This window comes from Pelophylax lessonae (genome assembly GCF_965119305.1).
Source record: "Pelophylax lessonae genome assembly, chromosome: 3".
Taxonomy (NCBI): Eukaryota; Metazoa; Chordata; class Amphibia; order Anura; family Ranidae; genus Pelophylax; species Pelophylax lessonae.
Window position 1 is genome coordinate 250,722,650 of NC_138770.1, and position 17,151 is coordinate 250,739,800.

Consider the following 17,151-nt stretch of genomic DNA (forward strand, 5'->3'; position numbering starts at 1 on the left):
GAGACAAGATCGATTTCTGGTCTCGTTCTTCCCGTCCAATCTTTAATTATCCCCAGTCCAGTTAAGGGACTTGCGAGGGGCGGTACACGACTTGCTGTCGCAAGGAGTGATTGTGCCGGTTCCCGCTCAGGAACGTTTTCAGGTGTTTTCAAACCTATTAACCGTGCCCAGAAAAGAAGGCAAGGTGTGTCCCATCCTGGATCTCAAGGCTCTGAACCGCTTTGTGCGAGTACAGAGGTTTCGGATGGTGTCCATGCGCACGGTAGTAGTGTCTCTGCATCAGGGAGATTTCTTAGCCTCTATAGATGTCAAGGACACAAACCTACACATCCCTATCTACGTTGAACACCAGCGGTTTCTTTGCTTTGAGGTAGCAGAGGAGCATTATCAATTTGTGGCGTTAGCCTCTGGTCTCGCCTCCACTTCCAGAGTGTTTACCAAGGTACTAGCACCGGTATTAGCACTACTGTGCCGGTGGGGGATTTCGGTACTGGGGTACCTGGACAATCTCCTGTTGAGAGCGGACTCTCATTCAGCCTTGTTGTGGGATCTGACAATCACGGTCAGAACTCTGCAGGAGTTTGATTGGAACATCAATTTCAAGAAATCCGCGCTGACTCCGGTTCTGAGACTGGATTATCTGGGCTTGACTCTGGATTCAGCCTTAGCGAGGGTTTTCTTCTCCTGCACAAGCTGCAACAGTTGCAGGGGGCGATTCAGCTGTTGTTGGACAACAATCTGTCCTCTCTACGATTTTGCAAGCGAGCCTTGGGTCTGATGTTATCGAGGCGGGTCCATTTGCTCAGTTCCATACAAAAATGGAATAAGGATCCAAAGTCCTTGGCTTCTGTGATTCGGATGAGCAACAGCACAAAATCTGCTAGTTTTGTGGATTCAGTCTCCAGCACTGTGCCAGGGCAAGTCCTTCCTTCCGTTGTTTTGGACGGTGGTAACCACGGACGTCAGCCTGTTGGGCTGAGGCGGGGTGCTGGGAAAGCTCTGTGACCAGGGTACCTGGACGATGGAGTCAAAACTTCCGATAAATGTTTTGGCGTTCAGAGCGATAAAGCTTTGTCTTAGTCATTGGACGACTCGTGTGCAAGGTTGTCCGGGTCGGATTCAATCTGACAACGCCACGGCTGTAGCTTACATCATCACAGGGGGGGTGCCAAGGAGGTGGCCAAGATTCTGACCTGGGTGGAAAGCTTTGTTCCAGCCCTCTTTCTGTCTGGCCCTGTCTCTGCTGTACACATTCTAAGTGTGGAAAACTGGCAGACAGATTACCTGAGTCGTCAGGTGTTTGATCACCCTACACCCGGAGGTGTTCCGCCTTCTGTGTGTCCGGTGGGGTATTCCCGAGGTCGATCTGTTTGCCTCTCGCCTCCAAGAAAGAGTGCAGAGATTGGTAGCCAGGTCTTGAGATCCTCGGCCCGATGCCACAGACACACTGGTGGCTCCTTGGGGTCGGTATCGGCTGATTTATGCATTTCCCCCAATTGAAACTCCTGCTGAGGCTTCTGTGCAGGATAGAGGTGGAAAACCATTCCAGTCATTCTAGTGGCTCCATACTGGCCTCGCCGGTCTTGGTACCCAGACCTGATGAGGCTGGTTGCCGATACCCCTTGTAGCCTTCCTCTCAGGGAATATCTGCTGTCTTAAGGTCCGATCTTCCATCCTGCATTAGTCGCTGGCTTTAATGGCATGGCTGTTGAAAGTCCGGTGTTGAGAGATGGGGGTATTTTTGACTCTGTGATTCCTACACTCTTGAAGGCTGGGAATCGTACATTTCATTGTGTGAATCGCTGAAGGTGAACCCTCGCTTGTTTTTCTATCGCTAGGGTTTTGGCCTTTTTGCAGAAAGGGTTTGAATAGCGATTGGCTTTGATCAAAGTCCAAGTTTCGGGTTTGGCTATATATTTTCAACGACCATTAGCCACGCATGTCCTAATCCGGACTTTTATCCAGGGAGTGTGCCATATGGCTCCTCTGAGGCGATTGTTACCTCAGTGGGATCAAAATCTGGTGTTCTCTGTTTTTCAAAAGCCTCCTTTTGAAAAAAATGTGGGAGATTTCGCTGCTTTATCTAAGAAGGTTGCCTTCTTGCTGGCCATCACTTCTGCCCACAGAGTATCTGAATTGGCGGCATTTTCTTGTCACTCACCTTTATCTGGTGGTACCCAGGGATAAGGTGGTACTCCGACCTAATCAGTCGAATAAAGGTGATTTTCATCTGAATGAAGACCTTATGTTGCCTTCACTTTGCCCTAAACCTTCGCATCCTAAGGAGTACGCCTTGCATTCTTTGGATGTGGTTGGGGCAATCAGGGTTTATTTAGAGACCACTGAGTCCTTTAGAAAATACAGACGCTCTTTTTGTCCTTACTGATGGACCTCGGAAGGGATTGGCTGCGTCTGCTGTGACCATTTCCAGATGGGTCAGGCAGACGGTGGTACAGGTCTATTCACTGAGGGGTCAGGTTCCTCCTTAACCAGTGAAGGCTCATTCTACAAGAGCTCTGAGTGTCTCTTGGGCTTTTCGCCATCAAGCGTCGGTGCTACAAGTTTGCAAGGTGGCAACTTGGTCTTCTGTGCATACGTTCACAAAATTCTACAAGGTAGATGTGTTGGTTAAGTTTAGCCATTGGGGACTTATGTTTTGTTTCTGCGTTGTTTCCCACCCCTCATTGTACTGCTTTGGGACATCCCTATGAGAAATGAAACTAGGAAGCCGCGTCTGTTGATGAATAGAGAAAACTGGATTTCTCTTGCGTCCTCTGACAGTCGCCGCCCACTCGTTCAATCTTCACCAATAGGAGCAAGCTAGGCATAAGACTTGTTAAAAACAAAGTGATTTACATAGACACACCTATGGGGGCTGTCCCACTGGTCCAATACCCCCCTGCTATCAGCCATCCCAGCTCAGTTTGTCTTCTGCCTAGTTAGGAGTAAGATAGGATCTCCCTGTGCTGGGGCTACAGTCTCAGCCTTCTTCAATTGCTTATGATTTTATTTCTGCAAATGCGTTTTTTTCTTTGCATTACTAGCTGTTTATTTATCAGCGTTTAGTTAGTCACTTCTTCAAGATGATGACGGCGTCGCGGAGCTGGGAGTCGCACTGGTCGTCCTGGTATCCCAGGACAGAGGGCCTTATGGAATCCCAGCCCGCCATCGAGCGTTTAGCAGGCTATGCATACGCCCTGGCCTCGCAAACGACCCATCCCTGTCCTCAGGGATGAAAGCCCGCGAGGTGGCCACCTCGCCTGGACGTCTCTCCCAAGGTTTCCGTGCGTTGCTAGCGTCCTGCGTTTTTGGCTGACGGCAACCCCGCCATATGGGGCGGGAGGTTTCCCGTCGATGTAAGGCACCCACGCCATCGGGTACGGTAAGTACATTCTGTGAGGGGCCTCTGGGGCTGGCAGTCCTGTGCGTTTTCGGGGCTCCCTTTCTCCCGGTCCCTGCGGGGACTTTCACTCAGCTGGTTCGCTATGTGGGTTGTGGGGGGTCCCTCTCCTATGTGACACTTTATGGTGTGTGTAGGGGTGCAGAAATGTGCGGCGACCGCTGCGGGGTTAAAAACCGCTGGTCCCCCATTTTAGGTGTGGGCAGCATGCTGGCTTCACTGTGGGCGCTTCTGCAGCGATGTATGTAGTGTATTTTGGCGCCTTGCGGCACCATCTTGTGTGTGGTGATGTGTTCTCCTGAGCACGTCGGCGGCCATTTTCCCGGAGCCTCCCATTGCTTTCTATGGGCAACCATGTTTCCTTAGTCTGAAGTCCTAGTTAGCCTCCTGCGGTGACATCACTTCCTCTTTCTGTACAGAGGTGATCGGCAGACGTGTGGTAACAGGACAGCAAATTTCCCCCAGCTTTGGTGGAGGATTCAGGTTCCTCTGAATCTTCTGCTCTGCCTGCTTTGACTGCCGCACTTGCGACTTTAGCGTCCAAAGTGGATCTTTTGATGACTGAACTTGATGCTAGAAAAAGGCCTAGGCTCTCTTTCTTCTGAATCTGAAATGGTTGCCGTAGATAGTGTGCCCCTTGAAGGGTCTCGCTCTTGTCAGTCTGAGGGGGAGGCAGAGAATGCGGGGGTGGATGATTCCCCCCCTGGGACGGCAGAGGGCCGTGCAGCTATGGATCCGCTGATCATTGCCTTTAAGGAAACACTACATTTAGAGGATGAGCCCAATCCTCCGGAAAACGGTCCTCTTTTGGTACCCACAGATCCCGTAATGTGGCGCAGGTATTTCCTTGCCCCGCTGAGTTTCACGAAACTGTGAATGAACAATGGTGCAACTTGAAGTGCACTTTTGTGGTGCCTAAGAGTTTCAACTCCTCTACCCCTTTGCGTCTCCTACGGATTTGCGCTGGATCACACTGTGGCCAGATTGAACAGGGCCACTCTGGTACCCACAGAGGATTCTCCGGTGTTTAAAGATCCTACGGATAGGAGGCTGGAATCTCTTGCCCGACATTCATACATGGTAGCGGGTTCCATGCTGAAACCTATTTTCGCCTCTGTCATGGTGGCTCAAGCCGTGGCGGATTGGACCAAGGTGCTCAGACGCACCCTCGTGGCTGATTCTGCCCCCCCTACTAGCTTGGGGATGGTGGACCAGATTTATCAAGGGGTCATGTATTTGTGCGATGCGGCCTTAAATGAGGCCCCATTAGCTGCGCGCTTATCTAGTGTCGCAGTACTTAATTGCCGCTTGATATGGTTAAAAAGCTGGTCGGCTGACCAGACTTCCAGGAAGATGGTGTCTGACATCCCTTATGCTGGGTCTTGTCTTTTTGGAGAATCCCTGGATGAATTGGTTAAAGTTGTCACTGGGGGCAAGAGCATTCTGTTGCCCCAGAATCCTAAGGGTAAGCGGGGCCCCTCCTTTAAATCAAATCAGGGGTCCTTTTGTGCCTTCAAGGCGCAGGACAAGGGTAAACCTTTCAAGGGCCAGGGTGGCCAGAAAAAGTCCTGGGCGGGCAAGCCAAAAGCCGCCCAGGCTGGTGCGGCGGCACAGTCTGCCCTCACCCGTTTCAGGGGTGGGGGACGTCTGCGCGGTTTCCTCCAACCTTGGCTGCTCCGTATCCCGGACAAGTGGGTTCAGGAAATCATTAGATCAGGTTACAAGATCGAATTCTTTTTGTGACCAGCGGACAGATTCTTTCCCTCAAATCTTTATTTGACCCCAGATCGACTGCAAGATCTTCATCGGGCGGTTCAGGATCTACTCGCCCAGGGGGTGATTGTCCTGGTGCCACATTGGGACAGACTTTAGGGGTTTTCCTCAAATCTGTTCACTGTGCCCAGAAAGGAGGACAAGGTGCGTCCGATTCTGGACTTAAAAGCTTTGAACCTCTTTGTGCGCGTTCAAAAATTCCGCATGGAATCGCTCCGCTCGGTGGTGGCTACTGTTACGAGACGATCTACTGTCTCAGGGACCGATCCATCCTGCTTTACAGTCGCTGGCGTTAACGGCATGGCTGTTGAAAGCCAGGTCCTGAGAGACAGGGGTCTCTCTTCTGAGGTCATTCCTACCTTGCTCAAGGCTAGGAAAGCCTCGTCCGGTAAGATCTATTACCGTACCTGGAAGGCTTATTTTGCCTGGAGTGAGTCCAGAGGCTTCACTCCTCATTCCTACTTGGTGGCAAGGGTGTTCTCCTTCCTACAAACTGGTGTGGACAAGCGCCTGGCGTTGTCCACGATTAAGGGCCAGTTGTCAGCACTGGCCGTCCTTTTCCAGCGCCCATTGGCGTCCCAACTCTTTGATTCGCACCTTTATTCAAGGTGTGTGTCACTTGGCCCCTCCTCGGAGGGCGCCCCTACCTCCTTGGGACTTGAACTTGGTTCTGTCCGTCTTGCAATGTTCTCCCTTTGAAAACATCCGGGAGATCTCTTTGCTGTCGAAAGGTTGCTTTTCTGGTAGCGATCACTTCTGCACGCAGAGGGTCAGAGTTGGTGGCCTTGTCTTGCCGCTCCCCTTACCTGGTGGTTCATAGGGATAAGGTGGTCTTGCGACCCAACCAGTCCTTCCTTCCAAAGGTGGTTTCTGATTTTCACCTTAATGAGGACATTGTTTTGCCTTCGCTTTGTGCGAAGCCTAAACATCCTAAGGAGTTTGCCTTACATTCCTTGGATGTTGTCAGGATGATCAGGGTTTACCTGTCGTCCACTGAATCCTTTCAGAAGTCGGATTCTCTTTTTGTCCTTCCTGAGGGACCTCGGAAGGGTATGGCTGCGTCTGCGGCGACCATTTTAAAATGGATCAGACAGACGATTGTGCAGGCCTATTCGATTAAGAAACGGGTTTCGCCCTTCCCTGTCAAGGCTCACTCTACCAGAGCGGTGGGTGAGTCATGAGCCTTCCGACATCAGGCTTCGGTGGTCCAGGTGTGCAAGGCTGCGACTTGGTTGTCTGTGCACACCTTTTCAAAGTTCTACGAGAGAGACTCGAGGCTGCAAATCGTCTCCTGCTGTCCAGCAGATGGTCATCCCTCTACACTTGCATGCAGTTGCTGGGCCTGATGGTGTCTACCTTCACGGCGGTTTTGTTTGCACAGTTCCATACAAGGTCCCTGCAAAGGGAGATCCTGACCAAATAGGATAAGACTCCCCAGTCTCTGGACAATCGGGTTGAGTTGGGGAACGAAGGAGTCTCTGATGTGGTGGCTTCGTTCTCTGGCACTTCGACTGTGCAAATCCTTCCTCCACTTGTATTGGACAGTGGTCACCATTGATGCCAGCCTGTCCGGCTGGGGAGGCGTCCTCGGCAAGCATTCTGCTCAGGGGATCTGAACACTGGAGGACTCCAAACTGATGATGTCTTTGAGCTCCGAGCAATCAGACTGTCTGGCTCATTAGACGGATCGTCTTCAGGGTTGCCCAGTGCGTGTTCATCCGGACAATGCCACGGCTGTGGCTTATGTCAATCACTGAGGGGGCACAAGAAGTGTACTGGTATCTCCTGGAGGAGCAAGCATTCTAAGGTGGGCAGAATGGTTCATTCCAGCCCTCTCCACTGTACGCATTCCTGGGATGGAAATATGGCAGGCAGATTAGCTCACACTGAATCCTCTGGCAAACGTGCTGAAGGCCCCATGGGGTCAGTATTATCTGATTTATGCCTTCCCTGCTCTCAAGCTTCTGCCAGGACTTTTCTGCAGGATCGAGGCAGAAGGGATTCCGGTCATTTTAGTGGCTCCGGACTGGCCTCGCCGGGCTTGGTACATCGATTTGTTGTGGCTGGTTGCAGTCATTCCTTGGAAGCTTCCTCTCAGGGAGGATCTGCTGTACCAAGGGCCGATCTTCCATCCTCCTTTTATAGTGACTGGCTTTGACAGCTTGACTGTTGAATTCCAGGTGCTAAAGGATAGGGGTGATTATTACCCTGTTGGAAGCTATAAAATATACTTCTAGGAAGATCTACCATCATACGTGGAAGACGTACATTGCGTGGTGTGAGTTTCTTGAATTCATCCTCGCTCCTTCTTGGTGGCTCGGATCTTGACCTTCAATGGTGGGGGGGGGTTGGGGTCTGTTGAACGGAAATTGGCCTTGAGTACCATCAAGGGCCTGGTATCGGCTTTGGCAGTCTTCTTCCAAAGACCTTTGGCAACACACTCCCTGGTGCCTACCTTTCTGATATTTGGCTCCCCCAGTGTAGACTCTATTGAGACCTCAATTTGGTGCTTTTAGTTCTCCAGAAGCCTCTTTGAGAATCTTTAGGAGATTCCCCTGCTTATGCTGTCCCAAAAGGTGGCCTTTTTGGTGGCGATCACCTCTGAGCACAGGGTGTCGAACTGGCAGCGTTATTCTCTCGTACACCTTACCTAGTGATTCACAGGGATAAGCTGGTTTTTCAACCCTGTCCGTCATTCCTTCTAAAAGTTGTCTCTGATTTTTCATTTGAATAAAGACGACGTGTTACCTTCCCTGTGCCCCAGGCTTAAACATCTGAAGGTATTTCCCTTGCATGCCTTGGATGTGGTCTGGGCAATTAGGGTGTACCTGGCAACTACAGAGTCTTTCAGGAAGTCGGACACTATTTGTGCTCACTGATGGACCTTGTAAAGGGTTGTCCACTTCCTTTGCGACCATTTCCAGATGGATCAGACAGATGGTGGTTCAGGGGGTCAGGTTCCTCCCCTCCCTGTCAAGGTGCACTCTCCTAGGGCGCTTAGTCCCTCCTGGGCTTTCAATCATCAGGCGTCAGTGACGCAGGTTTGCAAGGCGACCACCTGGTCATCGGTGCAGAAGACAATGTTACGCCAAGTAAATAGATACTCAACATATCCTGCTTCAAAACTGCTCACACTTGTGAAATGGCGACAAACATTGGTACTAAAAAATCTCCGTAGGCGACGCTTTTTTAAAATTCTACAGATTACCAGTTACAGAAGAGGTCTAGGGCTAGAATTATTGCTCTTGCTGAAACGATCATGGCGATACCTCACGTGTGGTTTGAACACGGTTTATATAAAACTGTGGGGGCGACCTGCATATGCTTTTGCTTCTGCGCGCAAGCTCTGAGGGACGGGGCGCTTTCAATTTTATTTTACCTTTTTTTTATTTTTACACTGTCCCTTTTTGTAGCACCCTCCTAGATAGGTGCTAGGAAAGCAGAGTAGTTTTGGCTCTGCCTGCTTAATAGCAGAGCAGCAGGCTACATTTATATGCTCCCTAAATCCTCAGGGAGCAGGATTTCTTAGCTAGGCCTGCTCCATGTGTCCAGTGTGTTGTTTATCTCGGCTGAGGGAGTGTCCCCACTATGTCCAATGGGGAGGCACATTGGACTGGAGGAAACCCAGCCAGTGACTCTTAAGGCTTTGTTACTGCCCCAGGGATTGGCACAGACTGGCTGTGTCGGTGCATTATGGGGCAGGGTATATAAAGCCAGGGACATGTGCTCAGGGTCTTTGGGTGGGAAGCCAGGTCCCAGGAGGAGGGTGACAGCTGTCTCCTCTTCTGCAGCAAGTGATGGTGATCACAGGCGGTCGGCCTGGTGAACCTGTGTGTGTGTGTGTGTGTGTGTGTGTGTGTCTGAATGCGGAGGTCCAAAAGAAGCTGACTGGTGGAGTTGGGGGCATCGGTGACTCTGGAAAAACAGTGTCCGTGAGTACATAGGAACTTACCTGGGGTCTGCCCAGGAAGGGAACCACTCCAGAGTGTAGGAGTCAGTGGACGGGTGTCTGCACAGAGAGAGAGGAAAGGGGGTGCCAAGTTAGAACCCTGAAGATAATTACAAGTAGGAACCCTTCGGTTACCTTCATTCTAGTGGCAGAGTGAAGCAGCGGCCTTGCCGCATCCTCAAGTCAGATGCCCTCAATAGTGATGCACCGATCCGATATTCGGATCAGATATAGGCGCCGATATGGCCATAATAGCTGGATCGGGGGATCGGTAAAATTAGCAGATCCGCGGGCCGATCTGGTTTTGCTCTTTAGCTGTGAGGGAGCAGAGAACGGCTGTCAAAAAGAAAAAAAAAAAAGATCCTCCTGCAAATGCCTGTCAGTCTCCCAGTTAAAGCAGAGTTCCGGCCATGAAAAAAAAAATTTCAATAAAAATACTGCCGGGACAGTCAGGGCTAGTACATTCCACAATGGATAACCTCTGTTCTGTCCCAGGTCGCACTTGCCTGCAAGAAGAAATACTTACATTTTTAAAATTTCTTCTCCAGCGTTACCATCTCGCATGTGGGCAGCTGAAGCCAGCACGATCCTGTTCTGCGTCCTCTTCCGTGTCCTCTTCTCCCAGAATGCACCTGCATCGGCCCGCTCGTCACTTCCGGTGCTGCGCCGCATTCCTCCACAGCTTCTGGGCGTGCCCAGAAACTGTTTAGCAGGGAATGCGGCGCCGCACCGGAGGTGACGAGCGGGGCCGGTGCCATTGCATTGATTCCTGGGAGCGATGACGTTCAGCTCACAGGAATCATTGCAAACCAGAAGTGACGGCGCGGGCCGCGGCCGCCGAGGGAGGAAGTGGAAGAAACAAGGTAACAAGGTAAGTAAAAAAAAATTTTAATACGTTTCCTTTTCAGGTGACAAAAAGCAAGCGGATGGCCACAAAATCGATTGTCGTTTTTGTGGCCGGAACTCCGCTTTAAGTAAACACAATGAATACAATGTATCTTTTCGTTCGTCTGCCGGAGGAGGGAAGTTTAACCTCTTAAATGCACAATTGTTATAAGGTATCTGCTGATGATACTGATCCGGAAGTATTATTTTGTTATAAGCTCACAACAGTACTTCCGGATCGGACTCGGGATCGGCGATTTCACAAAGCAAAAGATTGGCATTGGGACCAAAAAAGTCGGAACGGTGCATCCCTAGTCCTCAATACTGTGAATAGTTACTAGTTGGAGTATCCCACTCATCTCTTCTTTTCCTATCCCAGTTCTAAATAAAACTACAAAACAACATCCCCTGGACTGATCATTGACTGAGCCAAGTACTTAAAATGATACGTTTCTGCAAGCAGTTGCTACGGGTAACCCAAGGTAATCCAGAAAGTGTTATATCCAGTCCTTTTAGGGGACAGTGCTATACAAAATATTTTTTTTTATTCCAATTACAAGGAATGTAAACATCCCTTGTAATAAGAAATAAGCAGGACAGATCCTCTTTAATATGAGATCTGGGGTCAAAAAGACCTCAGATCCCACATCTAAGCAATAAAAAAAAATGGGCCCTTTAAGGTCATTGGTAGGATTTGACGTATAACGTCGCTCTGGTCCTCCAAGGCCACAGTCGAATGGGGGGCCATCTTGCCCTCACTCGACTTTTTGCCTGGGATATGGACGGACCAGAACTTTTTTCCCCACTACCGACGGCTCCGATAGGCAGGGAAAATGACCGAGAAGCAGGGGGAGGGGCACCTCTCCCACCGCCTATAACAGTGATCCCATGCCAAATCCGCCACTGGGACCACTTTTATGTGAAAGAGGACTGCCGGTCCTGTAAGAAAATACCAGGGTTATGGCAGCTATCTGCTGCCATAACAGTGGTATTTAACGTCAAATTACAGAGTTAAAACTGCAGCTGTCGGTCCGAAATGGTTAAACTGCTGGCAGTGCCCGTTTTTTTTTTTTTTTTTTCCATTTTTCTTGGGCTTGTTAGAATTTGTTGCCCACTAAGATGAACTGCTTTTGGACATGCAGAAGGGGAAAGACTGTTTTTGACAGCCAAGATTAAAAAAAATGCTTTTTATACTGTCGCTTTTAAAATCCTTGTAGTCACTATTTTCTTGGAGTGGGCTAGGACCTCTTGCATACTGCCCTACCCTTTCACCCATTTTATACCCAGCATTTGCTTGTTTTACAATTATTATACTTACCCTATCCTCCTGTGCCACCACCAACCCCCACCTCCCATTTCAACATAGAAATGTAATGCATTTGCATAATGGTTCTAGACCATGATCTAGACCAGGTATCTCCAAACTACAGCCCTCCAGCTGTTGCAGAACTACATGTCCCATAAGGCATTGTAAAACTCTGACATCCACAGACTTGACTAGGCACGATGGGAATTGTAGTACCTGAACAACTGGAGGGCAATAGTTTGGAGACCCCTTATTTAGACCAATGGTCGCCATCCTTTCAGGCCTCATGGACCACTAAACTCACAATTTTGAATCCCGTGGACCACTAACATTCATTTTCTGTTTTTTTAATCTGTTTATTCAAATCACAGTATAGGTACACAAATACGCCCACGCAGGGGCCAAAACATATACAGATCTCAAGTATCTGCCGTTGACGGATCCATCAGAGAAACAGTAGAAAACACAAAAACGCAACCCAAATGCCACCAACATGAATTTTACATGCCTTTTGCACAAACTGCTCCAACTTTCTGCCTCACTGTGCATTACACTGCTGCCTTACACAGACTCCTCATTGGATCTCACCTCCTTTTCCAGCTATATGTGCTCCAGCTCTGTGATCAGCTTTGCTATTGGGATTCCCCTCCTTCACCCCTCCCGCTCTCTGCACTACTCCCAGCGCCTCTCTCTGAGTTAACTGGAGCCGGAACTACAGAGGCATCCAGTATCAATGCACACTGACACTATTGACTGTCAGCACGCATTAAGGGAAAACATTTGAAATAACATTGGGAGGTATACATCCGCCATAGTGTTGAATTGTGGCAGAACCCCTGTGGACCACCAACATTTTTCTCATGGACCATTAGTGATCCACGGGACCACTGGTTGGCGACTGCTGATCTAGACAAGCTCTGGTACCCTTCTGTGATCATATTAGCTGTGATATGTATTGGTCACAACTGGATATTGAGAATGTTTTTGAATGCTCTGATGTGACTATCCTGAGATGGACTTTTAGTGCCGATGGTATATGCCAAATTTTGTTTGTATAGAATTTTAAAATATTATATTTTCTTCCCCTGTTGACAGTTGAACAGAGTTAAACTTGTAGAGAAAGAAAAGGATGCATTAGAAGGTGAAAAGAATAAGGCGGTTGAATTTCTTAACATGGAGAATGAAACTTTTAAGATGAAGAATCAGGTCTGCCAGTATTACATGTAGGTAATCCATTAGGGCTTAATAAAAGCAACAACGTTAATTGAAAAAACCTTACTGTTTACACAGCTATTAAATCACTATATCCTCTTAACTTGTTACATATAGGCAGTTTATAGTTCAAAAAGTATCAGAAAAAAAATGTGGTGTCTGTGCTTTCTTATGGCACTTTTCCACTGCAAGTACTGGCTCGGCTCTACTCGGCCCTGCTTGGCCCGGTTTGCTTTTCCACTACTGGTACCGCATGGTACGGTGTTGGAACGGTTCGGTACGGTATGGTTTGCTTTTCCACTAATGTAGTACTAAAGTTAAGTGGGTGGGATAACAACGATTCTCTGACCAATCAGTGGCTAGTAGTGACTGCATGCAAAGGATTGTGAGATATGGTACCGGGTATGGTACCTCTTGGAACCACAATTGAGGTGGTATTGTTTTTGAGAGCCGTACTGTTCGGTTCCATGCAGTGGAAAAGCGCCATTAGTGTTTGTAAAATTCTGACCTTAACACCAATAACCATTTTAGTTTCCTTTCCTCCTTTTTTTTTTTTTTTCCTGTAAAGACATGAAATGCAGAAACGCATTCAGGAAGAAGAGCAAAAGAAAGAAAAGGTCCAAGAAGAAACTAAGGAGATCAGTGAAAAAAGCAGTGTCCTTGCTGAGGAAATGAAGGCAAAGAGCAAAGCCTTAAAAGATGTGGAGAAGTAATTTTTTTTTTTTTTTTTTTTAGAGATTTTTGTTTAATCTTCTAAAATGTTGTATTTGTTATTTACTATTCACCAGTTTTGGGGTGAACTCCCTTTTTAATAATTATAGCAAAGTGTTCCATTCCTTGAGAGGTTAATTCAGAATGGTGTATATAAAGTTTTTGGGCCATTAGTCATGACGCTTACGAAGTGTGTTTTTTATATTTCAGTAAAAACAATGTTTTTAGTAAGATTTCATACATGGGTTTGATATAACTTTATGGCTTTATAAGAATTTTACAGCTGTGTGCTTTAGCATTGCATGGAATTTCAGTTTGTGCATGGAACACATTTATTGATGCTCAATTATGCTTTAATATGATTATATAGACTGATATGTAAGCTCCAGTCATTTAACACAGCAAAGCTGGCTGATGACAGAAACTACTGTTAAATTCTTGTGCTCATTATTTCTAAAGCCTGACATCTATGTTATGCCTATATAAAAAAAACAAAGCCTTCTTCTTTAGGTCTATTGCAATGTGTGACCTGTGTGAACAACCTCCACGTTTAGGAATACTAAATATTGCTTCATACATTTTCAAATCGCCCATATATGTGTTGCATTAATGCTGTAGAGTTGTCGGTGTAATTCAAACAGACCATATATTACTGTAACGGACCAAGACAGGGAACAACTGATGGTGTACTACTCCCTTATATGCCTACAGCAATTTCCAGACCACTGAAATGGTGTGCAATAATTTTGTCTGCCAAAATAATGGTGACATTGTCTGTAGCCATGTGCTGTATGCTTAGTTATGCTGGTGCAGAAATCTGATTTTTGCGTTTGTGCACCAACCAAGCCCCACTATGTTTTGTTAGTCAATAATCTTCTGCCATCTTGCAGGCTTACAGCAGGGAAATTTCCCAATCGTACATAATAACAAATCGCATGCAAGAAAAACACGGTACTAGGTTAAGGGCAGATTTAGTAATGGATGCCATGCTGCTGTCACGTTTATTCTGACAATGCCTACAATAACATTCATAACGGTTATTCTAACTTTGCCATGACTAAGTGTGCGGGCTGAGAAATGGAGACTGTTCATGGCAGCTGTCAAGACGAATGGTCACAAAAAAAACCCCAGAAATAGGGTGTTGCCCTTACAGTTGGGATTGATTTGTGTGCCGGAGAGTCATCTCGCTGCTAACAGGCTAGGATTGGAATACAGTGGGAAGTCCATTTGGTGTTCTTGGGGTGAGATCTCACCATTAGGGAATTCTCTTTTTAGTTAAAGTGGTTTTGAACCCAAAAGCTAACCTTATTATTGGTGGTCTTCTATTTTCATCTGGTGATCCAGCTAGTAAGTCTGTTTGTTTAAAAGAACAAGCTCTCTTTCAGATGTATCAGTTACATGAGACAAACCATCTAATGCTGCTTACAATAGTTTTTTATTTATTTATTTTTGATATGTACAGAAATTTCTGTGGCCTAAATCTATCTGCCGAAAATGGTGTTTTTTAGCTTTTTGTGGCTAGAGAAAAAGGTTATCATGAATGGCACAGAAAATCGCCTAAATGATTTTACAGTGCTTATGGTGAGTTTCAAGGGTCATGTGACTCAAAAGCTGCATCAAAAACATAACACGGTGCATTATTGATGTGTTCTTGCTGCAATTTCAATGAATTTCAATGTGGAGGTGCGTTTTTGGTGCTTATTTTTTTTTTTTTTTAAACCGACCAAAAAATGCAGCAAGCAAGTTTAACACCACAATGGAAGCGCAGCAGACCCATTTGAAGACATACATAGCATTTAGAGGGATGCATTTATTGTCGACTGATAATGGCTAAATTCATATTCATTTAAATTATTGATATTAATTAAAAAGTTGAATATAATACAATTTTATATACTGTAAAGTTTGGTGTATGCTGATTTTTTTAGTTTTGGCACCACAATTTCCATTCCGTGCATCTCCTAGTTTTTTTTATGTAAAAACCTTTATCCCAAAAAAAAAAATGCTTATCGTGTGATCTGGACTTTGGCTTCAATTTGTTAGTGTATTTAAATCTTCTTGTACACCTTGCACTCACTTCCCCCCCAGACTGACAATGCTGCTGTCCATATGTGCCCCCTGTGCTCCTTTTATCCACAGTGGGGGCACTCTAAAAATGGGGATGTTACTGGCCAGATTGCCAGGTGAAAACAGAGAGGAAAAGCCTTAAATAATTAAAACGAATGCAGCCACCACATGTAATGATTGGTAAGCTGGTAAATATTCAATTTTTGATTTTGGATTTAACACTACTTTAAAGTGTAAGTTCACCTTTTACAGAAAAACTGCAAGGTGACCTTACACTCGACCCCTTTCCCGTCTCGCTATACCAGAGTCTCGCAGACCCCCACTGTCATACACCAGGACACCGCTTCACCGGTCCAGTGATTTTGAAATCCCAATGGCTTAATCCCCTATATCCGTACCTCTCAGTGTGTGCAGAAAAGAGGCATGCTAATTTGTCAGCACCGTCACATGGACTGCGCTGATCAATAAGAATCTGTCTAGCTCGTCCTGTCAGCGCTGCTGCCCTCGGTGAGCAAGCCCAGGGGGATTTCAAATCCCCAGACTGGTGAAGCTGCTTGCTGGTGTCTGAAAGTGGGGGGGATCACCGGACTCTGCTACAGTGGGACTGGGGGGGGGGGGGTTCAGTGTAATGTCACCATACAGAACTCCTACTTTAAATTCAGGACAAAAGGCAGAGGTCATTAAATCCTAGATGCAAAGTGTGGTAAAATCTATATCATATATATATATATTTCTCTAGCGCTCATTGACAGACGTAGTCCTCGGTGATACAGCACCTTCGGGTTATGTTGCCTCCACAGGAGCAGGACTAGACAGGAAATTAAAAAGCTCTGGCCACACCCTAGGGGCAGTCCCAGAGGGTATATCCTCTCTCTCTCTGCCTCAGCAAATCAGTTATTTTCTGTCTAGTTAGGAGTAAGGACCTAGATACCTTGCTGGGATCTTAGGTCCTGGCAAGATTTTTTTCTTAAAAGATTTTTTAGACCGCTTTTTTTCTCCAGTGTTCCTGTGAGATCTTCAAGCAAGAAAGCTGAACTGGGCGACGGGCTGGATGTTGAGATCCGGTGGTCACCCCAGTTCAGCCTACGAGCGCGTGCAGGCCATAGCTCCGCGCTGGGTCGGCCGCGACAAAGTCCCATTAAAGGACTGACCCCGCGAGTTAAACGTCTCGCTGAAACGCCAAAGACCATGAGTCACGGCGTCCATATCGGTCGACAGCCCTCCCGCCCCGGTGGAGAGGGGTACTGTCAGGAGTTGGTGCCCGCCTGGTTCCGGTATGGTGAGTAGTATGTTCCCCCTTTTCCCCTGACGGGTCTTGTGGTGAACGCGGGCCCCTCTCTGTATGGTAAGATAGAGTCCCTCTCTATCCTATAAATGACACAGATCCTCCTACTTTGAGTGTGATTTTATGTGCAAAAAGCCAGGAGGCTTGGTTTGGGAGCTAACAATCTAATTGAATACATGTTAAAAAGATTGTAATCAGTGGCATTCTGGGAAGCTTACGGTGATAAGAATAAGCTACCTACCAGTCAGAAGCCACGGACATGTAGACTGCCTTCCTAATCAGATCTCCAGCTATTAGCAGGCCTCCCGAATGGCCATGCGGTCCGCCAGGGCCGGTACCGCCAACCACGCCAAATCCCCATGCAGAGAGAGTGTTGTGTGCCCTGCAGCACACCGCTATTCAGTACAGGCCGCCGCCATTTTTTTTGCTGGATCGCACGAGCCGCCATTTTGGCGTAGCCTCGTGTCTCCAGCATGGGGGCGGCCATGTTTGAGGTGATCCAAACACCTCGTGGAGCTAGGGGAGGCGCCGGAAGGCGTGCAGAGGGGCGGAGCCGCCTCCTT

The 17,151-nt window shown here is 47.4% G+C and overlaps 1 protein-coding gene across 3 annotated transcripts in view; it reads left to right on the plus strand.

Moving 5' to 3' along the window:
• SMC4 (structural maintenance of chromosomes 4) overlaps positions 1-17,151 on the plus strand; it is a 199,569-nt gene that overhangs the window by 40,122 nt on the left and 142,296 nt on the right. For all 3 annotated transcript variants that reach the window (XM_082249521.1, XM_082249522.1, XM_082249523.1), the window contains 2 exons: positions 12,409-12,536; positions 13,094-13,234. In XM_082249521.1, coding sequence (XP_082105647.1) covers positions 12,409-12,536; positions 13,094-13,234 — 269 coding nt within the window. The remainder of the gene's footprint in view (positions 1-12,408; positions 12,537-13,093; positions 13,235-17,151) is intronic.